Source organism: Apodemus sylvaticus, chromosome 5 (genome assembly GCF_947179515.1).
Source record: "Apodemus sylvaticus chromosome 5, mApoSyl1.1, whole genome shotgun sequence".
Classification (NCBI taxonomy): Eukaryota; Metazoa; Chordata; class Mammalia; order Rodentia; family Muridae; genus Apodemus; species Apodemus sylvaticus.
Genome location: NC_067476.1, coordinates 158,650,728 through 158,667,279, shown reverse-complemented (window position 1 = coordinate 158,667,279; position 16,552 = coordinate 158,650,728). Strand labels below are relative to the sequence as shown.

General features: G+C 52.0%; 1 protein-coding gene across 3 annotated transcripts; it reads right to left on the bottom strand.

Moving 5' to 3' along the window:
- On the bottom strand, nucleotides 1-14,239 carry Rae1 (ribonucleic acid export 1). Of its 3 annotated transcripts, none has more exons than XM_052184434.1 (12): nucleotides 13,963-14,239; nucleotides 11,556-11,650; nucleotides 10,866-10,970; nucleotides 9,177-9,269; nucleotides 7,725-7,811; nucleotides 7,150-7,236; nucleotides 6,974-7,045; nucleotides 5,876-5,983; nucleotides 3,281-3,387; nucleotides 3,131-3,206; nucleotides 2,507-2,701; nucleotides 1-408 (listed from the first exon to the last, which is right to left on the bottom strand). In XM_052184434.1, the coding sequence occupies exons 2-12, from the start codon at nucleotides 11,643-11,645 to the stop codon at nucleotides 322-324; spliced, it is 1,107 nt and encodes a 368-aa protein (XP_052040394.1). In that variant the 5' UTR covers nucleotides 11,646-11,650; nucleotides 13,963-14,239; the 3' UTR covers nucleotides 1-321. The 3 variants fall into 3 exon arrangements, with proteins under 3 accessions (XP_052040394.1, XP_052040395.1, XP_052040396.1); XM_052184435.1 differs by having other exon boundaries at nucleotides 14,114-14,239; XM_052184436.1 differs by lacking the exon at nucleotides 13,963-14,239 and adding an exon at nucleotides 13,907-13,926.
- Nucleotides 14,240-16,552: the final 2,313 nt, after the last annotated feature.

Below are 16,552 nucleotides of genomic sequence, written 5' to 3'. Positions count from 1 at the left end.
TCCGCAAAACATTTTATTATAAAACACAACACAGGGCTCACTAAGAGTTCCCACCCAGCACCGTCAAGTACACACCACTGGACACAGTGCCCTCAAGATCTGACTTCAGTGAGAATCTCAGTTCTCTGTTTCAGGAAACCACAGTGGGGAGTGGAATGGAGAGAAGGCCAGTCACCAGGATGCTGCACTGACGCTGACCAAGAACACAGTCCCTTGAGGTGACACCCACAGCCAGAGGTTGAGCCGCCCAGAACCGGGCCCAAGTTTGGGCAGAGATGAGGTGGAAGGAGATGAAACTCCAGCAGTCCCAGCTTCAGGCCACTACTTCTTATTCCTTGGCTTTAGTTCTTCAGCTGCATTACGCAAGAAAATGTAATTTTTCTTTTGGGGATTATAAAACTCATGTCCCTAAAGAAAAAACAGACAAATGACCTTAGTATTAAAGGCAACAGCTACACAAACACCAAGTCCTGTGCTGAGAACTTGGAACCACCTCCGAGAAGGCAGAGTAAGAAGGGAGAGAGGTTAACAGTTCTGGTTTATACACAGCCTCTACCTTCAGAGAGGAGTCAGTGGTACTTCGTCTAGGACTTCACTGCCAAGACAACTGCTCAGGGTCTCAGGCTTAGCATTAGCGCTGACCAGAGGTTTCACAAAGGGCTGAACTCATCCATGATGCTTTAGGGGAAGGTCCTATTCCACAGAAGGAACAGCTCCCAGGAGAGTAGTGTCTGTGGTCCTCAGTAGGTGGGGCCAAGGGGACACAGCCAGCCTGCACAGGCTGTGAATTCATCAGGATCCCAGCGTGAGGAGGAACTGCAGCACCATCCCAAACAACAGGTAAGGTGGGACTTGGGAAGGCATGGGCCCGGAGAAGTAACACAGCTGCCACACTCTTGCTATTTTTAGATTCACCCCAGCAGCATTTGCAAAGTTCTAGAGCGTGCCAGTGGACAACAGTAGCTTATCACAGGACGTGAAGTCCATCTCTAGGGAACGGCTCTATCCAGGCTGCACGCTCATCTGCAGCCATGGCTGCACACTGCAGACACTCAGGACTCCTGAGCCTGTTTCTACTTGTCCACACAACACTGAGCCCACGAGCTTCAGCAAATTATAACATTGTTTTTTCATTTTTGGTTTTTTGAGACAGGGTCTCAACTATAAAGACCTGGCTGGTCTCGACCTCACTAGAGTCCCCCTGCCTCTGCTTCCCCAGCGCTGGGATTAAAGGCGTGTTCAGCTGTGACTTCAGGCTCTGGGCAGCACTCAGCATAAATGTTCTGTGGCTCTGGGAGGGTGCAGAGATTTTTCTTTTTTCCCAAAACATTTCTTGTCTTTGGTGGTGCTGGGGAGTGAAGCAAGGGCCTTGCCACAGTGCTAGGCACGCACTGGGCTACTGAGCTGTACACACAGGTGCTTCAGGCCTGAGCAGAGTCTGGCCAGGTCACTCAGGCTTTGTGATCGTCCACCTCAGTCTCAGCTGCTGAGTGCTGTGACTGTAGTGGGATCCATCACTCCCAGAAAAATGCAGGTTTTTGACAGCTCTTGCTGTGTGTGCCCATTTGTGTTGAGCGCGTGCATGTGAACTCCCTGGGGAGGGTGAGAAGAGAGCACCAGACCCCTAGAACTGGAGCTACAGAAAGTAACTAGTTGCCATGAGGGTGCTATCCTGGCCAAGGCTAGAAACACACTAAAGAAACGAGCAGAGCAGCCAGGAGGCAACAGCCGTGCACCAGGACTGGCGCCTTAGGACAGAAACAGCTAGAGAAGCTCAGGCCGCCCTTAACCGGAGAATGACTGGCCAGCAATGGTGTAAACAGCCTCCGAAGAACACTGAAGTAGTTGTGGGAAGCAGAGCGAAAACAGGGAAGAAACAGGAGGCCGGGTGCACCTCAGTACTCCGGGGCCACAGCGAGCACGCACATGCACACGAAGCCTACATGGGGTGGGCACGCGCTGCTGATGGCAGAGAGAACACAGAGGAGAGAAGTGGAGTGAGAAATGTGGGGCAGGAGGGGGCAGCGAAGGTTGAGATGGATGGAGAAGCCACCACGAGGAGCAAGGCTGGGTGGGAAAAGAGAGAGAAACAAAAACCAGGAGGGATGAACTGGGGCCATCTCCACAGTAGACACTCCACCAGAAGGCTTGCGTTATGGCCCCAGGCCCACACTCTACTGCCTGCAATGTCTCAGGATTCAGCCAGAACCCTGTCAGCTCCCTATTCTCCCTGCTCAAACCAACCAATGGCACTGGCAGCCTGGACCTGCCTCTATCCATGCTTATGCATTGTGTCCAAGCACCGGGAGGAATTCATGATGGCTCCCTGACCCAGCACCCTCCCTCCCTATGCGAGGTTAAACCCCACACCAAGGATGAGGTCCCTGCCCACAGGGAGGTGGCAATGGCCTGGCTAAGGGTACTTATGTCCATAGAAAATCATCTTCAACTCAGGCCTTTGGCCCCGAGCCTGAGGAGGGACCAGAACTGGCTTGGAAGGTCTCACCTTGGACCAGTCGTAGCTGGAAGCATAGGCAAATATGTTCCCGTTGTGATTGAAGCAGCAGGCTGCTATGGGCTGATCGAGCTGTTCCGAAGTCTTTAGTTTGGTCCTGGCATCTTTGTCCCAGAAGCTGAACCTCCCATCAGAGCCCACAGTGGCAAGGGTGCCATGGACAGGATGGAAGGCAATTCCGTTCACCTGTGAGGGTTAGCAGGGACAGTGAGAGGCAGAGACAGTTCCTGCTGAAGTAGCTCCCTGCTAAAGTCAGGGAAAACACCCAGGCACATTTCACTCCCCAGCCATGCTGTCTGAGGAACCAGCTGCTTAGACCTAGACCCAACCTCGGAAGCTCCCCTAGGAGCACATGTTTGCACCCACTGGCCACACTAGGCAGCAAACTCAGGAAAAAGTGTGGGCTTTCTTTTAGCAGACTACTCTTGACCATCACTGTGTGTGGAAACTGCCTATGGACACCCCAGGATACACAAGGTGCAACCAAGCCCATCAAGAGAAGAGCTAGTCATCGGGTTTGTCAAAGAGCACTGGAATCTGCAAACACAGACGCAGGCGCTCCTGTGACTCCCGGCTCCAGGGCGTCTCTCTTCAAGGAGTGCTGCTAGAACGTACTGCATAGATGTCTTGAGGAGCAGAAGTGTTGGTACCGTTGGATCGGTGGCATTTGAAGGTGAAGTTATCTTTGGCCCTGAAAAGCAAGGGGTCTCAGTTTCCTTTCAGAACCAGTTGGGAAGAGCACCCCAGGCAGGAAGAGTCACTTACGGATTTGGAGGGTTGATGTAGTGAATGGCAACTCTTCCCTCGATACTCCCCAGAGCAAAACCAGTCGGTTTATTTTGTTTGTCTTTAAAAATAGCCACACACCGATGCTATGGTGAAAATAAAAAGGGAGGAACCATCAGCACCACGTAAGTAAACGTCACCTTATTTATTCTTAGGTTTTAGAAGAATTAAATCACGACTCAAGAGATGAAGGTATTTTTGTTCCCAGCAAGCGCTACTCTCCAACCTTCTACAGCCCCGACTCCAGGAGTCACGTGTGCAAACGCAGCTGCCCCTGCTCAGCACCATGCCATTGATTAGCAGGTACCTTCAGATCAGACACCAGTCTGTCCTGTTTCCCTGGCCTGGAAGCAGTGCAACAGCCTGCCCTCTTGCAGGGAATGCGGGATAAGCCACACATAGCAAAGCCAGTGTGATGGTTTGTACATGCTTGGCCAGGGAGTGGCATTACTGGGGAGCTGTGGCCTTGCCTTGTTGGAGTGTGTCACCGTGGGCTTTAATACCCTTGTCCTAGCTGCCTGGAAGTTAGTCTTCTGTTTGCCTTCAGAACAAGATGGTAGAACTCTCAGCTCCTCCTGCACCATGCCTGCCTGGATGCTGCCATGCTCCCACCTTGATGATAATGGACTGAATCTCTGAACCTGTAAGCCAGCCCCAATGAAATGTTGTCCTCGTAAGAGCTGCCTTGGTCATGGTCTGTTCTCAGCAGTGAAGCCCTAGCTCAGACCATCTCTGGGCTAGTGGGTGTAAGGAGCAACTAGCCCGTGTCTTCCCGCCCTGGCTCATGTGGATCTTAGGGGCTGCTGGCCTGAAAGGGGCTCCACTGTCAGAACCTCAGGCCACTGCTGAGGTGAGGAGGAGCTTGGCCACACTCTCACTAGCACTCGCTATCTAATTTTTTTATGTCTATTTCTTATGTCTTCACATGTGAATGGTGAGGTATAAACGTGCAGGCATGTGAGCAAATGCACAGAAACCAGAGGAGGGTGTCAAGTATCCCCGTTACTTTCTATTTTCTTAAGGCAGTCACCCCTCCTGTCTCCAGCTCCCACAGCACAGAGGTTATATGAGTACACGGAGCCAGGCCCATCTTGTCACATGAGCAGGCTCCCGTCAGGTAAGTGCTAGGATCTGAACTTAGGTCTTTGTTCCTATGCATCCTTGCTCGGAACCATGGGGCCAGAGTCCTATCTAGGTTCTGAGTTTCTCTGAATGGAGCGTTCCTGGGATAAACACTGACTACCTAGAGTTTATAATTGGGTCATTATTTTGCTAAAGTTCTTTACACCCTTTAAAAGGCAACACAACACTCCAGGTTCCTCACTTCTCTAGTCCCACAGGTTTTTTATTTTTATGGCTGGTTGCTCCTTTCTGTGAGGATCAAGTCTGGTGTGGTCCTGCTGGGTTATTGTTTATTTCCTGCCTATGTTTTCTGGTGTCATATCCAAGACAGCATTTCTCTAACTCCTAGAAGACTTGGGCCTGGGAGTGGCAGGTAGACAAAGAAAGGAACAGGAACGGGGAAGCCTGGGGGCAGGGGAGAGGTGAGGAGAGGTGATTCAAGCATGACCTCTGGTCTGAAGGGCAAAGGGAGCCAGAGATGAGGACCACCAGGAGCACGGTGTTCTGGAGAATTCCTGAGGGTGAGGCTCTGGGACTTACAGAGTGTATCAGTGAATCCACAGGGGACAAGGAGTGATGAGTGGGAGGAGTGGGAAGACTGAGCCGGAGGGAGAAGGATCACAGGCAGTTCTCTATAGAAAGGGCAGGGATGGTCTGTTCCCCAGGTCATCCAGAGTAAGCACACGAGTGAGGTGCTAGAGAAGTCTTCTTTTTTCTTTTTTTTTTCTTTTGGATTTGTTTTTTGTTTTTTTGTTTTTTTTTTTTGAGACAGGGTTTCTCTGTGTAGCTCTGGCTGTCCTGGAACTCATTCTGTAGACCAGGCTGACCTCGAACTCTGAAATCCACCTGCCTCTGCCTCCCAGAGTGCTGGGATTATAGGCGTGCGTCACCACTGCCTGGCATAGAGAAGTCTTAGTGATGGACTAGGTCAGGTTCCTGCAAAGGCTGCAGGACAAGAGGGCTCACCATGGAGCCAGCCTCCAAAGGGCCTGGCAGTACCTAGCAGGGGAAGCTGCAGCAGGAGGAAGACATGAATGGCTGAGCCCGTCCTCCTGTTGAGATGTATGATAGCTAGGAGGACACCTAGATCAGGGAGGCAGGAAGGACTCAGTCCTGCGCTGCGCTTTGGCTAGGGTAGGACTGAGCTGCAGGAAGGCCCAGGAAGCCGTAGGGTGAAGGCGGAGCTAAAGCTGGAGAACAGAAGCAGTCCACCCAGATGGGCCAGGGGCTCAGAGTTGCACTAAGCTGCTAGGGTTTCGGGATGTCTGGGGGTCAGGGAAGCCTGGCTCAGCCATGCTTATGTAAAACTGTGCTTGCTTCCTTAAATACACCTCCTCTGAACACGGCAGCAAGCTTCTCAAGGGCGACACTGCATACCTGTGCCCCACGCACGAGCACGACCCCGCATGTGCCAGGTGCTCAACAAGTGCTTCTCAGCGGTGTGGGACTCACCTGGTGCTTCAGGGGAGACTCTATTCTCCTGAACTCAGAGGGCTGATTCTCTAACTGATAGACAATCAGGCCCCTCTCTGCAGTGGCCACCACAGCCATCGGGTATATCTAGAGAAGAGAAAGAAGACACACACTTGACATAAAGACTTTTACACTAAAGTGTTCAGTCAACATTTCAGTCACAAAATTCTAATGTTTGAAAGCTTAATAATTTAGTGATATCTGAGTGTTTGTGATAACCTAGAGGAATCCACCTGTCTGCAGAACAGCCACATACTTAAGATGTCTGGACTCTCTTGTTGGTGCGTCCTAAGTACTACAGTGCCGCAATATTGTTACTATGTACTTTACAATTTTTAAACTATAAAATATGGACATTTAAAAAGTATACCAGTGAGAGCAATGGTCACCTCCGCCCTGTCATATGATGTATTTCAGCAACTTCCTCCTGTCTTTGACACCAGGTGTCTCTTTCATTCCTTCCTTTTTCAGACAGGATCTTACTTTGTTGCTCTTCTTGTAAGCCTAGAATTCCCACTGTAGACTGGGCTAGCCTAGAACTCACAGAGACTGTCCTGCCTCTGCCTTACGACCTGGGATTATAGGATGGGATTACATGCTTGGTCAGGTATGTTTCTATATGCAGTCTGAGTGTCAGCCCCCACCATGCACTTTTCTGAAACTGGATTGAATTACTGGGGCAGTTGCTACAAACCCTTAAGACTTAATAAAAGACACTGAGAAAACACTTCAGTTTCCACACCACTCAGAGGCAGTCCCAGAAGTCAGGGACACACGTGTGCGCGCGCGTGCGGCCTCTCCTGTCGTCATTACACCATGTTATCTCCCCAGGAGGGAGGACAGGTAGCTAGTGCACATGCTCAAGCAATAGCCAAAAGTCCAGCTCTTTCATCTCCAGACCCAAAGATAACAAAGGAAAACGCCCAAAACTCAACACTCGTCACTTGGAGGACATGCAGCCCCAAATGTCACGTACGAACAGAGTCTGTTAAGTTGAAGGACTTAGGTTACCTACAAACTAAGGTGCTACCTAAAGCCATGTTTACCAGACTGCTGAGAAGAGGTGAGATTCCTTACCACATCTGCACAGTAACAGCGCTCTGGGAGCTGCAGGACCATCATAGGGTTTGACGACCGGGTATCCCAAAACTGAAAGCCAAGAGGAACAGCAGTGAGAGACGTTGAGGGATGAAATCTGCATGGACCCACCAACCCCATCTTTAGGAGGGCACAGCCCCCAAGCACACACGTACCTTCAGAGTCTTATCCCAGCTCCCGGTCATCACACAGCTATAGTTTGGGGCTTTGATCCAATGGATAGTCTTAACAGGAGCGTCGTGCTTTCCATAGGACAAAAATCAGGGGACAGTTCAGTAACTCTCAACAGCTCTACTTGTGGAAATTCAAAGGAACTGACTTGCTCAAACCCGGGGTTACATTCAATGCTAACAAAACCAAAGGGCACTGACCCCAGGGCATAGCCCAAGGATTTGCCCACGTGCTGCTCTGACCCAGGCTCACTCTCAGTAATCACAGGGCAGACACTTGACCAACACTTGCTGCATGACAAGTGAACCTGTGCAATTGACAGAGGCCAGTCACACACAGGTGATGGAGTGTCACCTGTGTCAAGAACCACACCCTCTTGTCTCTACAGATCTCGCTGTCACTACTGCCATCACTACCTATGTGTACCCAGGAGATTTGTGGCAAAGTGCTCCAAGAAATACTAGCACAAATGAGGGAGCTTATAAAACACACTCTGAACATGCTGAAGTGTCTTCCGGTGCCCGCTCGGCACTCCACCCATGAAGGTTTCTCTTCTCACCTGTGCTATCTGAATGGCCTGGTTGCTGTTCAGGTCCCACATCTTGGCTGTCTTGTCACACGAGGCTGTGAATACTTTGCTCCCATCCTAAGATAGAAGAGACAGGACAGTGCTGGCTGAGCAAAGGTCAGTCTCCGCCCCTAACAGTGGGTCAGTGCCTGCCCAGCATTGCTGTTCCATCACTCAAGGGCCAGCACACTGCACACTAGTCCCACAGGCAGGGCACACATACAGCTGGAAGCTGACCAATCAGAGCTCACAGAGAAACAGGATCTTAAGGGGTGGTGGTACTGCATGAGTCTGGTCCCAGCACTCAGGAGGCAGAGGCAGAGGCAGACAGAGCTCTAGGAATTGAGGCCAGCCTGGTGTACAGAGTGAGTTCCTGGACAGCCAGGGTTATAGAGGAACCCTGCGTCAAAACAACAACAACAACAACAACAACAACAACAACAACAAAGAAACAGAATCTCTAAGAATTTGAGAGGCTTTGAAAGCTAGCAAATGAAAATCCAATGTGGCTGGTGTCACCCTCTGCGGATACTGGTCACTGCCAAGCCTGACTGACTGGTCACGTGACCCTCACCTGTCACTTTCAGGGCATCATCAGCCAACCAAGAAGTCTCTAGCTTGGCCTCTATAGCTCACACTGTTATCTAAAACCCCATGTCTGAAAAGTTCCACATCCTTCAAAAACACAAAAAACACACATGCGGACGAAGCACAACACCCATAAAAATAAAACTAAGAACCAGTGGTCACTATATATTTAAACTGTAACACACATTTAGAACACAAAACAAGTTGGTTGGTGGCCTTGGCAGCAGTTAAATTTGAGTTCAAGGCCATCCTAGCCTACAAACAAAAAACTCAGTCTTAAAAAACAAAACAGTCTTAGAAAGCCAGGGAGGCCACGCCTGTCCCACAGCTCTTATCTGGGAAAAGGCCCTCCCTCTAAGCCGAGGGAAAGGGAAGAAAACAAATCTTGCAGGAACAATCAGAAGTGCAGACTTCCCACTTACAGGGTTCACACCCTTAATCCACACCCCAAGGAGACTCCAAGGTGCTACCACAACCAGCTGCTTACTAAATCCACGGGCTCTGCAAACACACGCGCTTGCCTCTAAGGCTCTTGCTACAGCACACTGCTGAGGTGTTGGCAGCTCAGAAAGGCGAGGGACACAGAGTTCTGTGCTCGCTGTACCATCCAGGGCCGCACTGAGACCCGTGGTGCTGAGTGAGGATGGCCCCCTGGGCTTCCTCTGCCTCCTCCCCGCACTCCTCCTACCGTGAGCTCTCAGCTGTTTCTGTGGTCATGACTTTGCCTGCCCTCACAGACCCTAACCCTCTGAAACCACAAACTCAATTAAGCTCTTTTATTAGTAGCCCTGGTATTTTGCCATAGCAACAAAAAAGTAATACAAGTCCTATCTCAAAAGAGGAAACCGGACATACATCACTCCAGCAGACGTCAAGCACTGGCCCGGTGTGCATCTGCTGAGCCTTTGGAATGGTTTGCCCGCTGTCTTGCACTTCCCAGCAGCGAACCTGTCAGAACAAAACAGATTAATGAGATCAGGGCGGTTTCCAGTCTCTGGTGTGCACACACATAGTACAGTTTACTGCAGACTTCTTAAATGAATCTGACTATCTAACTCCGTGACACCACAAGCACGCAGCTGAAAGCCACAAATGGGACGGCTCACACCTACACTGCAGCCAAGCTGCTCACTCGGCAGTCACTCGGACCTCAGGAACAAACACCTCTCTCCTGGAATGCTTCCTGTGTCCCATTCCTGTTAAAGTCATGCATTGTGCAGATCTTGTAACTATGACAACTAGTTAGGCTGCGGATGCTTTCAGTCTTCCTTCAATGCACTCACATCTTACAGCCAACAAACCGGGAACCGGGAACACTTGGCTAGCCTCTGCTGTGGCCTCCCTCACCTGCATGCCCATCTCTGAATGTGTTCCTAACTTGGCTTATTTATTTTCCTGAGACAGGGTCTCACATAGCCCAGGCTGCTTCAAATTCATCATGAAGCTGAGGATGACCCTGAATGTGATCCCCTGCTTTCCTTTCTGGGGGAGAAGAACAGGTGTGCACCACCAAACTTAAGTTTTCGCCTGACAGTAAGGAGCAGGTCAAACGAGGAGAAACCAGGCCTGTCCGGCCCTCCCGTGGCTCCTTCTCCATGCTCCCTGCATCCACACCATTACAGGCCAGTTTAGAATCTTTCCTAAACACATCTGGAAATGGGGCGGCCTGTTTGTGTAGCTGAGTCTAGTCCTACACAGCAGGATCAGGCAGAAGCTGACCACGGACCTGAAGCTTGGGCTTTCTGTAGTATCGGGAATGGAACCCAGGGCTTCACACACCCAGGTGAGTGCTCTGCCTCTGGACCCAGGGTGCCAGGATCAGCTGGCAGATCTGTGTCCTAGCCCCCCCCCCCCCACCCGTGTGAAGCCACTGTCCCGAAGCAGGAGCAGTCTCCAACTCTGGGGGTGTGAAGGGCAGTATCAGACATTTTCCCCAAGTCCTACATGCGGAGTTAATAGAACAGAGGGTGTAAATGGAAAGACTTCTCAGGAGCTGCTCCAACTAGCCTGCCGACCTGCAGGCCTGAACGGCTCTGGTTTGTCCCTCACACTGTGACCCATCATAGTTGCTTATTCTTGCTAATTTCATGATGAGAGTGTAACCTCTATTTTTCTTATGATCACGGAAGCAGCAGAATGGTTTAGGCTGCTGGGCTGTGTGGAGCCTCTTGACTGACATCCAGGCCCTGCCAGACCTTACACACCCCCCTCGGTGAGGTCACTGAGCTCACTGTTCTGGGGCTGATGAACACCCTGTGAGGAGGCTGCCCTATTAGCTAAAGCCAGATAAGTTCAACATTCATCCAAAGAACAGTTTCTGGGTGCCAAGAAAGGTTCTTAACAAGCAGCAACAACAGTGCAGGTGAGTCAGGTACACCGCACCTGTGGGCAGTGTCTGGCTATGGTGCTAACATTCGGAAGGATGCGGTTTCTATACGGTGTCTGAGAAAGGACCACACATAATGCTTAGCCTCAGTTCACTCATGCAGAAGGGAGCCACAGGGCAAGCCTTGCCTACATGGCCGCTGCCGGAGAAGCACTTACATCATTAGCCCACGATCCTGCAATAAGGAAGTTGCCTGGTAAGGTTGGTGGGCTGAAGGACAGACAACCGATGCTGTCGTCAGGAGAAGACGTGACTTCAATGTCCTGGGGAGGGCAGGTCAGGGTTAAAATGCACACATCATCACCATAAGGCACCTTTCAAACCAAACCCTCGAGCTCGTCTCTCTTTGCCCTGAGACCTAAGTGGATCTTACCTCTCCTTACACTGATCAAACCTAAGACTGACACACAGGTCAAGGCAACACCAGAGCTGCGGCTGGCTTCACCGTGTGCTAAAGGGAAGGCGCCAAGGCAGCACCTGCCCGAGCCGGCTCCCACCTGCCCAAGCCGGCTCCCACCTGCGCAGGTGTCTGGCCGGGTTGTCCCCTCCCTCCCCCAGCTTTCCTGTGGTACACACAGAGCACAGTGGACATCTCCAGGGCTGCTGTGAGAGCCACACTGAGTGATGCAGCAAGCTGGCCCTGGGAAGCTCTGGCTCTCCGAGGTGGCTTGGCAGCTGTGCTGAGCTGCAGGTGAGGAAACCAGCTCTGCCACGGAGGAGCTTTGTGCACCAGGGTTCCTCAGCTTCACCCCACAAACCCGAAGCCAGACAGGGACCCCCACTGCTTCTCTTCCCCCAACGGGAGGCTCCCTGGCTGTCTGCATGCCCTGGGGGTGTCCAGGCGATACCTTCATTGGGTTGTGGTTGTCTGTAGTTGTGCTTCCAAACATGCTGGTCCCACCAGTCCCAAAACCAGAAGTCGATCCGAACAGACTCATGTTGGCTGGAAAACACAAAGAGGGAACCGTTAAGGACCGGCCCCTCTAAAGTTGTACAGTCACAGCAGAAACTAGCGCTGTGAGGCTAAGCAAGCAGTGCTCTGCAGAGATTTAAGTATGGCACAGCAGACTGCCTAATAAAAGGAGCCTTCTGCCCAGCACAGTATAATCTGAACACTTGGGCAAAGGCAGCTAGATCAGAGTATGAGGACAGCCTGGTCTACATACTGAGTTCCAGACTAGAGAGGGCTACACAAAGTCTGTCTCAGTCAGTCAGTCTGTCTCTCTCTCTCTCTGTCTCTCTTATTTTTAGCCTTTGGAAGTTTGAAGGAAGACTCTCCTGCACCCATTTCCCTCCACTTGATTGAAGGATGCTCTTGCCAGCACTGAGGCACCACCACAGACATATTACAGTATTTCAGTCAGCAGCTAGGAAAGAGGGGTCTCCAGAGTCAGAACTGCACACTAGGCACCTAGCAGTAGGCAGGGCAGTCTCCTGTGCCCAAGGTCTACTCTTAGGGGTTCCCCTTCTCTATTTTAGGTCAACATCTGCATGAAGCTACCTAGAAAGAACAACCAGTTCTGGCAGGTGTTCTACAATTTCTCAGAGTTCTAAGAAAAGCAGTCAGTCCTGCTCTTCCAAAGGTCCTGAGTTCAAGTCCCGGCAACCACATGGCGGCTCACAACCATCTGTAGTGAGATCTGAAGCCCTCTTCTGGTGTGTCTGAAGACAGCTACAGTGTACTTACATGTAACAATGAATGAATCTTTAAAAAGAAAAGAAAGAAAAGCAGTCAGTCCATGCCAGGCAGCGATGGCACATGCCTTTAGATTCCAGCATTTGCAAGGCAGAGGTAGGCAGATCTCTGACAGTTGAGGCCAGCCTTGTCTACAGAGTGAGTTTCGGGACAGCCAGGGCTATAGAGACCCTTTCTCAAAACAACAACAAAAAAGAAAACACCACAGCAACCCACTTCGGCCCACTGAGTACTGGAGGCCTGGTGTTGACGGCGCAGCCCTGGAGCCACCCAAGTCAGCACTGCTCTCTTGAGCATGGCAGTCCACTGGGCCCACCTGACACTCATCCTCCCTCTGCACGGAGAGAACAGCACTTTCTCCAGGCTGCTCTGCGACTGACAAGTAGGCTCAGGCAGTAACAACACCTGGTCTGCAAGCCTCGAAGCCTGAGTTTGATCCCCAGACTCAACAGAAAGGTAGGAGAGGCCTCCAAGTTGTCCTCTGACCACATGCATGGCCATACACACAACATGCAGAGACGGTTTGGGGTTAGTCAGGTAAGATGGCAAAGGTGATGTCTGCACTTGGGGGGTAGGGCCATCCCTGACTGTACACAAGTCTGAGGAGTATAAAAGAGCCCACTTAAAGGAAAGGCTTTGCATGGTCTAGCACTGAATGTAATAACTGTGCCGTTGCCAAGGAAAGCATCTGTGCACTCTAACTCCAGACTCCCGTATGTTTTCGCCACATTTCAAGCTGTTACTAAGAAGCAAATTCTTAAAACCCAGAATTCCACCAAGTCAGCCACCTCTCCAAAGTGAGGCTAACGCCCGAGCAACCCACTGCCTAATGAGGGTCGCCTCCTTAACAGAACAAGGAAAGGGAAAACTGTAAGGAACTTGGGGAACGCGTGTGACTCCTGCTGGCTTCAAAACAGACACGATGTGTCAGAGCCACAGTAAGGAGCACATTCACGTCTCTGAAAACGACTCGGGAGACAACTCTCGGTGCTGATGGCTACAGCCTGTCCCTACAGGTAGAGCGATGCACAGACACGCAGGCTTCCTGCTGGGACGAGCCAGGAAGGACGCACAGCTGTGTGTCTTGGGAACCTGAGTCTAGTCTTGATTTTTACACACACACACACACACAGTTAGCAAGCCCCTCTACTGGGTAATGTACTTTAAGGCTTGTCTCCGCCTTAGGTCGTCGTGCGGGTGTTGCGCACGTGAGTGGGGCGTCCACCGAGGCCAGGAGAGCGGGAGCGCAGCGGATCCCCTGCGGCTGGAGCGAGCAGGCGGCCGGACCCCTGGAAGGACGGCGCAGCCATCTCTCCGGCTCGCACACCTCCGAGGGGTCTCTTTGAAACAAGGCCTCGTACAGCCCGGGCTGGCTGGGAGCCCGCTCTGCTAGCTCAGGCTGGTTCTCAACTCCCGAACCCAGCACCGCCACGCGCTGACCACGCCCGCCGGCTCGGCCGCGCCCCTCCCCTCTGCGCCCGCCGCCCGCCGCGGCCCCCTCACCGTCTCCCCACCTCCGTGACCTGGGCGGTGTGCGCACGCGGAGAGGCCCGGCCTACCTAGCGGAGCGCACGGGGTCCGGCTGCGGAGAGGGACTCAGTTTCCCCACGCGGGCCCGGGCTTTCCTGAGGGAGCGCGGCTGGCGGGGACGGCGGCGCGGCGCGCGGCCGCCCGAGGGTCGCGCACGCGGCGGGGCCCGGAGCCACGAACCTGTTCTGGCGCGGAGCGGAGCGGGGCGCGGCCAGGAGACCCCAGGTTTCCGAGTCGCCTCAAGCCGGTGGAAACTGCCCCGTTACCACAGAAGCACCGCGCACGCGCCACGAGCCACTTCCGGAACTGCCCGGAAGGCGTCAGGGCACGACGTTCAGCCCATCTCAAAGCGGGCGCACATGCGCACAAGCCCTGCTGAGGTCGAGAGGAAGTCTTTATGCCAGCAGTTTGTGGGTTGGTGGAAAGTCGGCGCCGTTGCCAGGCAACTAGTTGAAAGAGGTCGTTGTTTTCACTTGTGTATCATTATATTTACTGTTGTTTAAACGTGTGAGCTGAAGAGATGGCTCAGCAGCCAAGAGCAGTGGCTTCCTGTAGGAAACCCAGATCCAATCCCAACATCTACTGGATGGCTCACAAGTCCGAGAACCAACGCCAGTCCCTGGAGAACTGACGCCCCCGTCTGGTCTCTGTGGGCATTGCACGCCGAGGTGCTTAAACATCTTCAGGCAGCGTACTCATATACATAAAATAAAATGAGTTCCCCAGCTCACATCCAGCGCTGTCCTCTAAGATGCTGCCGACCTGGAACATCCCGAGCGATATGAAGAGGGGAATGGTGCCCACTCCCTGGGATATTTGTTTAAGATTTATTTCCGTGCATGGATATTTTCCCTGCGTGTATGTATGTGCATCACATGCAAGGAGGCCAGAAAAGGGTGCTGGATCCCCTGGAACGGGAGTCACAGATAGTTAGAGCACCATGTGCGTGCTGGGAGCCGAACCAAGGCCCTCTTCAAGAGCAACAAGTACACTTAATTATTGAGCCCCATGAACTAGCAGGGCAGTGTGAAACACAAGCAAAAGTCTTCCTCTATGAAACAATCCAGAGAGAGTGTTTACGGTGTCAGATAAAATGACAACACAGTTAGCTAGATTCCAGAACGGGGGGGGGGGGGGGGGGGGTTCCAATGAGCCAATCAGGGGAGGAGGTTTTAGAGAGAGAAAGAACAAATGCCAACAAGGAAGAACAAATGTGATTGGTTGCTACAAAATTAGCTTCCTTGTTAGGCAACCACTGGCAGGCCTTCCAGTCCCTGTGCTCTGGAGGTAGAGGCAGAGGCGGTGGACCTCTGTGAGTTCTAGGCCAATCAGAACTACACAGTAATGTTCTGTCTCCAAAAATAATTTTTAAAAATTTAAGGCAGGAGCAGGGTTACAGAACAATGGAATAAAAACTGACCGCTGGTTTCCTGTTTTAAGGGACCTCAGTACAACCCAGGGGAAACTGGTCTGTTTAGGACACTTGGTGACCATCTCTCTACCTCCCCGCCCCTGAAAAGTCAAGAAACGAGTTTGAGTTTGGTTACGTAGAGTTTGGTTTGCAGCTGCTGGGGTTCAGGGGGAGAGTTGGGGCCACAGCAGAGGGCTCCTTTACTTTGGTTTCACAGGAAAGTGTTCCTATGACTTTCCCAGGACCACCCCAGGACCAGTCCCGACAGATCCCTCTGTCTCCCCAACCTTCCTGATCACTGTCTAAAGACCCCATTAACTAGCAAGCACAGCACACTCTCAGTGAAGACTGCTGACAGTGGCCAGAGAGGCTTTACACTAACATCTACAGCCATCAATCAACAGACAGCACAGCTTCCCTTAGGGCCGTGGCCCTTGCATGCTGTGCTATAGTCCTGCGGAGTGTGTTGGATAGCTCTATGCCAACTTGACACAAGCTAAAGTCATCTGAGAGGAGGGAACCTCAGTTAAGAAAATGCCTCTGTAAGATTGGACTGTAGGCAAGATGGTAAAGCAATTTCTTAATTAGTGATCAAGGGGGGAGGGCCTAACCCATGGTGTGTGGTGCCATCCCTGGGCTGTGGTCCTGGGTTCTATAGGAAAGCAGGCTGAGCAAGCCAGGGGGAGCAAGCCAGTGACCAGCACCTCCATGGCTTCTGCATCAGCTCCTGCTCCAGGTTCCTGCCCTGGCTTCCTTGCTGATGACCTGTGATGTGGACGCGCAAGCAGAATCAACCCTTTCCTCCCCACGTGCTTTGCTTATGGTGTTAGTCATAGCAGTAGAAACCGTAACTGAGACATGGTATTGCAGTCTATGGAGATATCAGATAGTTATCATCAACCTCGCGGGCCACTGGGAGACCATGTCAGGCAGAGAGGTTGTCTTTCTTCCCCAACTTTAGCATTCTTTACCCTTCAACCCCTCAGCCCCTCCGGCCCCTTAGCCCCTCAGCCCCTTGCTTCACTACCCACGTGCCTTCAAAGCCTGCTAGTTACCGAGAAACTGCTGCACACTGTGAGGCTGCTCATGTGTCCTGGGTCCCCATGGCCTCACAGAGGCTTAGATTCAGGTGATTTTGTGAAATGTAGATCCGATAGGTCTGGGGTGGGCCTGAGGACCCATATTTCTACCACCTTCTTAGCTAGGGT

Coding starts and splice junctions, on each gene's coding strand:
- Rae1 (XM_052184434.1), bottom strand. CDS start 11,645: ATGAGTCTGTTCGGATCGACTTCTGGTTTTGGGACTGGTGGGACCAGC. Junction 7,237..7,724: donor AGGCCATTCAGATAGCACAG/GTGAGAAGAGAA, acceptor TCCTATGGAAAG/CACGACGCTCCTGTTAAGAC. Junction 3,388..5,875: donor AGTCTCCCCTGAAGCACCAG/GTGAGTCCCACA, acceptor TTTTCACCATAG/CATCGGTGTGTGGCTATTTT.